The sequence below is a fragment of the Cottoperca gobio genome, chromosome 6 (genome assembly GCF_900634415.1).
Source record: "Cottoperca gobio chromosome 6, fCotGob3.1, whole genome shotgun sequence".
In the NCBI taxonomy this organism is placed as follows: domain Eukaryota; kingdom Metazoa; phylum Chordata; class Actinopteri; order Perciformes; family Bovichtidae; genus Cottoperca; species Cottoperca gobio.
Genome location: NC_041360.1, coordinates 4,850,244 through 4,860,175, shown reverse-complemented (window position 1 = coordinate 4,860,175; position 9,932 = coordinate 4,850,244). Strand labels below are relative to the sequence as shown.

At 41.4% G+C, this 9,932-nt stretch overlaps 1 protein-coding gene across 2 annotated transcripts in view; it reads right to left on the bottom strand.

Annotated features, from left to right (window-relative positions):
• The window catches only part of zcchc14 (zinc finger, CCHC domain containing 14), a 31,134-nt gene that overhangs the window by 11,857 nt on the left and 9,345 nt on the right, over positions 1 to 9,932 (bottom strand). For both annotated transcript variants that reach the window (XM_029432897.1, XM_029432899.1), the window contains exons 2-6: positions 8,960 to 9,176; positions 2,404 to 2,474; positions 2,167 to 2,238; positions 1,783 to 1,850; positions 835 to 1,013 (exon numbers count right to left, since the gene is read on the bottom strand). In XM_029432897.1, coding sequence (XP_029288757.1) covers positions 835 to 1,013; positions 1,783 to 1,850; positions 2,167 to 2,238; positions 2,404 to 2,474; positions 8,960 to 9,176 — 607 coding nt within the window. The remainder of the gene's footprint in view (positions 1 to 834; positions 1,014 to 1,782; positions 1,851 to 2,166; positions 2,239 to 2,403; positions 2,475 to 8,959; positions 9,177 to 9,932) is intronic.

Genomic DNA, 9,932 nt, shown 5'->3' with positions numbered 1-9,932 from the left:
CCCCTGAGAGTTAAAAACCACAGAAAACGTTGTTATTTTAAATCCCTTATTCAATAGTGCAAACACAGTCCTACAGGAATTTTGCCTGTTTAGGGATATAAAGCCATTAGCCGTGTGTTCAGTGCAATAAATGTGATGTTATAGCTGCAGCTTCTGAGGAATGGACTGTGATATTTAGTGATGAATGGGCAGAACTCCGTCTGTTTGTGGAGGCAAATTACAGCACAGTTAGACACATTTGTATCAGCCTTGCTTCCCTGGGGTCTCCTGTGAGTCTGGGACACACAGATGCACACACACACAGACAGAGGTAGAAGCACATGTAAAAGTACCAGCACACACACATATACACTGCACTGACGGCTATATATACTCTCCAGGATGAAGTCATACTCATAGAATCAAACACAACCACACCAACATGAGGTCACCACACTCGAGGCTTCCCAACACAAACATGCCACTCTGAATTCCCCCACCAGACTAAAATAGACCCCGTCCGATCCCTCCAACACCTCCAAAACACAAACTGAAAGCCCTGCCTGCAGTCTCACCTTTCTAATTCAACCAACCAAGACCTACACCCACAGCCTTGCCTTTCCATAACCTCTTTTGTCTATTAACATTGTTTGTGCAGAAAGAGCAGTTTTGTACTGATACTCACTTTCAACTAACTCCCTGAAGGCAATGTCGTCTTTCGTGCTGAGTTTATCATGCAAGTTAACGATGACGAATGAAAAAAATTAAAAACGATGTATTGTGCAGCTTTAATCCAATTTCATAAAATTTAAGAAAAGGGATATCAATGACAATAAAACAAAAATAAACACTTACTAGAGCTGGAGATGAACGGGCAGGTCAGGGCTACAGGAGCCGTAGGAAGGGAGGAGGGTAATGGAGGGATGGGGGACGGGAGGGAGGCAGGACAGTTGGGGGAGAGAGGCCTGATGGTAGTGAAGAACTGCTGGACGCTGTGGTGCTGGAGGACATGGCAGGGTAGCACTGTCAGACACCTGGGCGCCGGCAGAGAGACAGCAGGGGGACAGACAGGGAGTCAGACAGACACAGGGAGGCTAAAGCAAGCCCACTGGATGCAAAATCTGGCTGCACCGTGGAGGTGCACTTAAGAATTAGCATTGTGCATATTGACGCATATTAACGCATATTAACATATTAACAAATTAACAAAATAAGCAAGAGAATGAGATACCTCAACAATACTGGTGTGTTTCAGATTAATCCAGTGATTTCAAAGCATTCTAAGTAAAAAATAATTACGCAAAAGTCGGTTATTGTGATATAGTTTGCCTCTCTAATTTGTCAAGAAAGCAAAGCGACATTCACGTGCAGTCGCTGCTAGCTGCATGACTGAATTATACGAACATGTTTGGTATTTTGCTAATACGATGATAAATACTGGAGAATTGTAGTTACCCTGGGGAGGCTTTGACCACTAGTGGCACTATGGAGCGATGTTTTACTAAGCAGTCCCTGTTTTTATCTTGTGCATGTTCCTGCCAAGTTTCACGCTATTTGACTGACTCTTGACGCACCAAGAACAACAGAAATGCACCAACAAAGTACAGAGAAGAAGAAACGTTCAGCGAGCAAAACATTATTCTGCTTTGCAAACGCTAAGGAAATAAGGAAAAGTAAACTGTTAACTCTTCTTGAAGAGTTCAATCAATTTTCCTTACTTTCAGCTGGAACACACCTCTCCATGAGGAGCGAGAAACAACACTTTCAAGGACAAAAGTAAACAGGAAGTGGTATGGAACTAACCTGGGGTCCAGCTCCATGGATTTAGGGAGGGATTTCTCCACTCCGTCGTCAGGAAATGCTTGTGACAGCTTAAAGGAAACAAGAAACAAGTGCATTGTGTTTTTACATTTCTATGCTGATGATACCAAGCTATTAGTCCCTATAAAATATGACTGTACAGTTTAATGATTCATGTAATTATGACCATTATGTTTAACATAATTAAATCAGAAACAGAGAGAAAGGTGATTGAGTCATTCAGAATTGTACAGGCCCTTTACACTTGTGAAAGGTCAATGTGTAGAATGCACAGTACTGAGTTTATTTACTGTTCTCTCAACCTGTGCGTAGCTTCAGGTTATCATTATCAATCAGGGAAAGTGTTTTTTCAGTGGTGATCCTGACCTGAGACAGCAGCTCTGTCACCTCCTGCTGAGTTCTGACAACGGATGACACACATTCATCTGACCAGCTGGCCTTGGAGGAGGAAGTGGAAAGGAGGACGGATGAGGAGAAGGGGAAGGTGGAGGTGATGGAGTAGAGAGGGTAGAAAACCAGGTGGAAGGAAAGGGTAAAAACATGAAGACATGAACAGAGAACATTAGAAAAGTGAGCAAGCATCTGTGTTTAAACTGGACCCACCTCGAACACATATTCACTGATGTCTTCAGACGTGTGTGTCACTCCTCTCAGCACCACCTTCTCTATCACCACTGAAAGAATCAAAGATTGTTTCACAGGTGATTATCCACATAGTTGCTTTAACACATCAGTCATTTAGAGTTGATTAGTTTAAATGGCCAGGAGGAATTTAAACTTGGCCTCCTCTCAAAAGCAATACATTATGTGAAGACAAAACCCGTAAATTACAAGTGAAGTAGTTTAACCGTGTCATCAGGTGTAACTACATTGACTGTGATGTAAGCCGGTCACCTGCACTGTTGGTGCGCTACAGTTTAGACTGCAGTGTAGTGTGTTCATAAGGTTGGTGGGTTTGTTGACCGTCCACAGTGACTCCATTTTATTACCTCTCCGGCTGCTGAGGTTTCATTCCTGTATTATGTTGCAAAATAAGTCTCCTTCCCCCATTACATGTATATCAACGGCTCAAAGATGGAGGACAGTGCTATGGGTGGGTTGCATGGAGCTTTCAAGTCAAAAAGACCTCAAATGACTAACAGTGTTATTATTGCCTCCACCATGGAGGCTGTATTTTCAATTTAGTCGGTTTGTTACTACTGGCCCAATTGTCATGAAACTTGGTGGAAGGGTGTAGCATGGGTCAAGGAAGAACCCGTTACATGTTGGAGCGGATCCACAGACACAAAATATATCTTTTCTTTAGTTAACATTGTGAGAGGGCATTTGGCCTTGGCGGAGGTTTGCACTCTCTGCAGTGCAGCGTGGAAAGGAACCTCTTTACCAGAAGTTCATGGTTCTTAATCTCATTCGATAACTTACTCATCACTATTGTCAAGATGTCTCTTTATGTCATCAACAGTTTACTTTAAGAAGTGGACTTGAAATGTTGTAACAGTTCCTTTCTCACCACCACTCTATATAATCTCTTAAATTGTTTCCATTTCTATTGTTCTTTGTCTCCCTCCCCCAACGCCCCTCACAGAAATCAGTGTAATTCAATGGCCAAAGAGACATAACACACATTAAACAAATTAAATGTTTTTTATTCCGTACATTTTCTAAAGATAATGCAGTAATATCATTATTGTGAATTTTGGGGCCACAATAATCTATCGTGTAGTGAAAATCTGATATTGTGACAGCCCTAACATGTTCACACATCGTGGGTTATTTGCACATACAGTATATCTCAAAAGTGAGTACACCCTTTAGATTTTTGCAAATATTCTGTTATATCCTTTCAGGGGATAACATTATCCTACTGAAACTTTGATATAACTTAAAGTAGTCAGTGTGCTGCTTGAATAACAGTATAGATTTATTGTCCTTTGAAAATTACTCAGTACACAGCTGTTAATGTCTAAACAGCTGGCAACAAAAGTGAGTACACCCCATAGTGAACATGTCTAAATTGTGCCCAAAGTGTCAATATTTTGTGTGACCACCATTGTTATCTAGCACTGCTTTAACCCTCCTGGGCATGGAATTCACCAGAGCTGCACAGGTTGCTTCTGGAATCTTCTTCCACTCCTCCACGACGACATCACGGAGCGCACGGATGTTGGACACCTTGCACTCCTCCACCTTCCTCTTGAGGATGCCCCACATGTGCTCAATTGGGTTTAGGTCTGGAGACATACTTGGCCAGTCCATCACCTTAACCTTCAGCTTCTTCAGCAAGGCCGTTGTCATCTTGGAGGTGTGTTTAGGGTCATTATCATGTTGGAAAACTGCCCTACGGCCCAGTTTCCGAAGAGAGGGGATCATGCTCTGCTGCAGGATGTCACAGTATATATTGGAATTCATGTGTCCCTCAATGAAATGCAGCTCCCCAGTGCCGGCAGCACTCATGCAGCCCCAGACCATGATGCTGCCACCACCATGCTTGACTGTAGGCAAAACACATTTGTCTTGGTACTCCTCACCAGGGTGCCGCCACACACGCCGGACACCATCTGACCCAAACAGGTTTATTTTGGTCTCATCAGACCACAGGACATGGTTCCAGTAACTCATGTTCTTGGATTCATTGTCTTCAGCAAACTGTTTGCGGGCTTTCTTATGCATCGGTTTCAGAAGGGGCTTCTGTCTGGGGCGACGGCCATACAAACCGATTTGATGCAGTGTGCGGCGTATGGTCTGGGCACTGACAGGCTGACATCCCACTTCTGCAACCTCTGCAGCAATGCTGGAAGCACTCGCACGTCTATTTTTGGAAACCAACCTCTGGATATGACGCTGAGCACGTGGACTCAACTTCTTTGGTCGACCCTGGCGAGGCCTGTTCCGAGTGGAACCTGTCCTGGAAAACCGCTGTATGATCTTAGCCACTGTGCTGCAACTCATTTTCATGGTGTTGGCAATCTTCTTATAGCCAAGGCCATCTTTGTGAAGCGCAATAATCCTTTTTTTCAGCCGCTCAGAGAGTTCCTTGCCATGAGGTGCCATGTTGTCCAGCATTCAGAGAGAATTGTGCCCAAAACACCAAATTTAACAGCCCTGCTTATCATTTACACCTGAATCCTTGTAACACTAACGAGTCACATGACACCAGGGCGGGAAAACAACATCATTGGGCACAATTAGGACATGTTCACTATGGGGTGTACTCACTTTTGTTGCCAGCTGTTTAGACATTAACAGCTGTGTACTGAGTAATTTTCAAAGGACAATAAATCTATACTGTTATTCAAGCAGCACACTGACTACTTTAAGTTATATCAAAGTTTCAGTAGGATAATGTTATCCCCTGAAAGGATATAACAGAATATTTGCAAAAATCTAAAGGGTGTACTCACTTTTGAGATATACTGTATTTCTACTTCTATGTCTGGATGCATGCTTCAGGTGCAGAAGCAGGTTAGGGCTGCTCCACTGCCATTAGATCCATATTATTGGATAGAAGGTGAGAATGAGTTGAAAATGTGGGAACATTAAATGGAAGGGTGTGTGTGCAGAAGACCTCCAGGTATAGATTTAGACATATTAGGCACCCAAACTGTCTATCTGAAACCACATGAGGCATGCAGGAACAAGCAGCAGGGGAGGGGAAGACATGAGTGAAGGAGGAGAGTAATAAAGAGGGAGATAAAAGGAGCAGAGGAGTCGCTCTCAACTCTCACACACACACACACACACGTCCCTCACCACCTTGCTGTGTGCATGGTGCATGTTGGGAAGCAGCTGTGAAAGGCATTAACTGTAATCTAGGCAGCCACACACACACACACACACACACACACACACACACACACACACACACGCACGCACGCTTTATGAAGTCCAGGAGTGTGTGCGCATGGCGTGATCAAAAGAGGAGATTCAATTATATCCTAAACAAATAATAATGTATATTGAGACATTAAAACTGATGTTGCCTCTTTGTCTTTAATACTTTACAACTACAGTTTGTGTGTGTGCCAGAATAACACATCGTAAAACCAACACATGAGGTGTGTTTCATTCTGCCTGAGGTAGCAAAAACTGTTAACGCACACTTGGAAAATGCTAGGGCACCGCAAATAAACTTAATTGTGTGTGCCAGTGAGTGTGTTTGTACGCTTCTATGCATTTGTGCTTTATATGTTTGTACATGCTAAATACAACTTTGTGTGTGTGTGTGTGTGTGTGTGTGTGTGTGTGTGTGTGTGTGTGTGTGTGTGTGTGTGTGTGTGTGTGTGCGTGTGTGTGTGTGTGTGTGTGTGAGAGAGAGATTTATACTGCTGACAGCTATGTGGTGTGACCATGAGGTAGTGGGATAGTTGAGTATTGTGTTACAGACAGAGGCAGGGGGCCAATACAATAACAGACAGGCCTGGAGAGGCTCGCCCCACAGAAACCACATACTGTACACCCTGAGACACCAGCTGCTCACTGAGTGATTGATTTCACATGAATGATAATGGAAGATATCCTAGGTGATCAAATGGTCTTATGAAAACCAATGGAGAGCGGAGAGCTAGACACTGTCATAATGCGTTCAGTCTATGCTAAATTAAGATAAGGGTGCCCTTCCAGTGGAGAATATGTGATGAAGTGCCCTCTAGAGCGCCCTTAAAATGGAGACAACATGATGCAGTGCCCTCTAAGTTGCCCTTCCAATGGACAAAATTAAATACAGTGCGCTAATGTGTGCCCTTACAATGGAGAAAACATGGTGCATTGCCCTTCCAGTAAAGAAAACGCCATGCAGTCCTATATACGCTAGATATAAATGCTAGAAAACATTCTGCACAACTGGTGCCCGAGTCCGCCAGTGCTGCTGTGCTATATTCAAAAAGGTATTTTCACTATGTGTGATTACAGACATTACCATCACTGTCTTAGTAGTTTTGTTGCCCATTTTAGTGTGGAACAATTCACAACTTTGTCAATCTTAAAGCCCCTTTTCAGAGCAGACATCTTGTCATAGCAGGAAGAGCTCAGGTAACCAAGGCTCGGTTCCTTCAAGCGTCCCAGTGCGCCCTGACAGTGAGCCAGCATGCACACCCAGGAATTAGCTCACCTACATGGAATGCAGTCATGTAATAAATTTTACCTGAGCTTTTTCTGCTATGGCAAGTCAAAATGTCTGCAGGTCTAGAAGGTGAAGATGTTTTTGTTCCTTTGAGGGGATATTTTACTGAGCAATAATATGACACATTTGTATCATAATTGCAAAAAAGATTACACTAGATAATTATGACTAAGATACAACTGTGTAGATTCTCCTAGAGAGGATCATCGCCCAACTCTGCCTCTTTTAGCTCATTGTTTTTGTTTTGCCGCACTATTGAACCATAACCTTCACTTACATGGATTTAATCTTGTATCCAGTAGCAGCAGGAAGCTACTATTAGTAAACAAACTCTGATAAATCAACTACATGGTAGCTTTTCAGCACCGAATAGCATAAAGACAAATTTAGTGACTTGCATTTAACAGCTAAAGCAAAACATTTGTCTAAGAAGGAGTTGGTGGGGACAAAATCAGAGCAAAAGCAGAGCGAATATTGGACTTAAATTTGTGACATGGACAGAAACACAAATCCAAGTGAATCCTAATGTTACTCCGTGTCTGCTGGATGTTATGTTCTCTCTAAGAACTCAAAACTTAGGGAAGCTTGAACTGAGGCATCATCACCCGGAACCTGAAACCATGTGCATCCTTAAGTGACACACACACACACACACACACACACACACACACACACACACACACACACACACACACACACACACACACACACACACACACACACACACACACACACCTTAGGGCAGCATTCTTTGAGCTTAGTTTTAGTGTTCAGATTCGCCAGCATGCCACGTCTTGTTCAACTGGACTGGACTTGGTGTATAACATGACACATACACTTCATGCCGACTTGCACAGATGGAGGGTGAGGTTGAGACCAAACACACACATTCAAGTCAGACAGAGAGACAATGAGATGAAGAAAAGTAGAAAGTAACAGAATACAAAGAGAATATTTTGGTAACACTTTCTATGATGCATTATAAACACATTTATAATGCGCTTATAGCACGTATAATTATCAGCACTTTTTTACAATTATTAATGCTTTATAACAATAATTATAACACATCATAAAGCATTTCATAATGACTTTTAAAAGGTATCATAATACTTCATAATTAATTATATTTTTTCAATTTTGCTTAAAGCAAACAATGAGCACTTGTAATGTATTATATCTGCCCATATATATAAAGCACCTGATGACCATTTAAAGTAACAATAAAAGGCATCGTAACAGTCATTATAACGCTTTATAAAACTATGGGAATTATAATACACTATGATCCTTGCAGTCAGTAAGTGACAGTTATGAAGTATTATGATACTTAACCTTACAAGTAATTTTTTTAATGTATTATGATTATTGTTATAAAGCATTATGTTTTATATATATATATACACATACACATATATATATATATATATATATATATATATATATATATATATATATATACACATATATATATATATATATATATATATATATATATATATGTGTATATATATATACACATACACATATATATATATATATATATATATACACACACACATATATATATATACACATATATATATATATATATATATATATATATATATATATATATATTTACAAGTGCTTATAACTATAATTATACGTGCTGTAAGAAGATTAGAACTCAGTATTCGTATGTTTATAATGCATTATGTTTATGTGTCATAGAAAGTGTAACCCAGATTCCATAGTTTTATAAAGCGTTTTAATCACTGTTACGATGCCTTTTATTGTTACTTTAAGTGCTCATCGAGTGCTTTAAGTGAAGTAATGAAATTCCTGATGTATAAGAATATATAATACATTACAAGTTTGTTATAACTCCATATACGTGCTCATTGGTTGCTTTAAGTAAAAGTGAAAAAGTATGATTAAGTTACAGAGGACTATATGTACTGTAAATGGTACAGGATCATCATAAGTATTATTCTCGACAACCATTTAGAAATGTAGTAAAAATATAAAAACAAGAGCTTCTGTAATGACTCTGCTCACCTTTGCCTGCTTTCTCCTGGTGCTTCTTGGTCAGTGCTTCTTCATCCTGGCCCTGCCCAGCAGGTAGAGGAGGGAGCAGATGAGGAGTTGGTGGAGGAGGAGGGGGAGGAGGAGGAAGAGGAGGGGGAGGGAAGTCCAGGTGAGAAGGGGTGAGCTCCTGACTGACCGCTTGGTCTCGTCGTCCCATGGGGATTGTGGCAGCCTCTTTGGTCTGGCTCTGGAAACGCAGGGGTGAGAGATCATTCAGTAAAAGAGAGGGTCAAAGCAAAGAGCAGAGGTCAGGGATAACTAGATAACAGTGCAGGGCCTCAAGTACAGCTTGTTTGCACACTGGAGGATGTGCAGTACCAAAACAGTGACCTCAAGGTGGTATGTCTTTGATTGCAGATGGGTCAACCGCAAAAAAGCAGTCCCACAAAGTTTCACCCTCCTGTCAACCAGTTGCTTTCACAGGGCAACATTCATCACCTACATGAATGCAGCTGAAGCTGTCATTGCTTGAATGAACTCGAACGCTAAGCAACGCTGGCTCAGTGCTTAGACAAAGTGAGGAGAAAGATCTGGCAGCGCAAGCAAACCAATATTTAACAAGGCTCGTCGGCTGAGTGGGCGCTCTTATTTATAGCAACACCCTCGAGGAGTAGTTGTAGGGAGAAAGAGTTGACGTCCAAACACTAACCTCGGGCTTCCTTTTACTGTTGGACAAACTTGAAACTTGAAGGTGGATATTACATGCTTTCCTCAACAACAACAACCCGGAAATGTATCCCAGATCCCCAACCAAACTTTTCTAACCATCTCCTTAGCGATTTGATTCTCTAAAGATACTCCTGTTAGCAAACCTTTCTGTGATAAGTAATTTACTTTTAGTTTGTGTGGGATGTAATTCCCTTTAACGTCTACTCCTTCTTGGTTAGTTTCCAAAGGGTGCTTTCACACCTCCAGTACATTTGGACAGGATCAGGAGACAAAA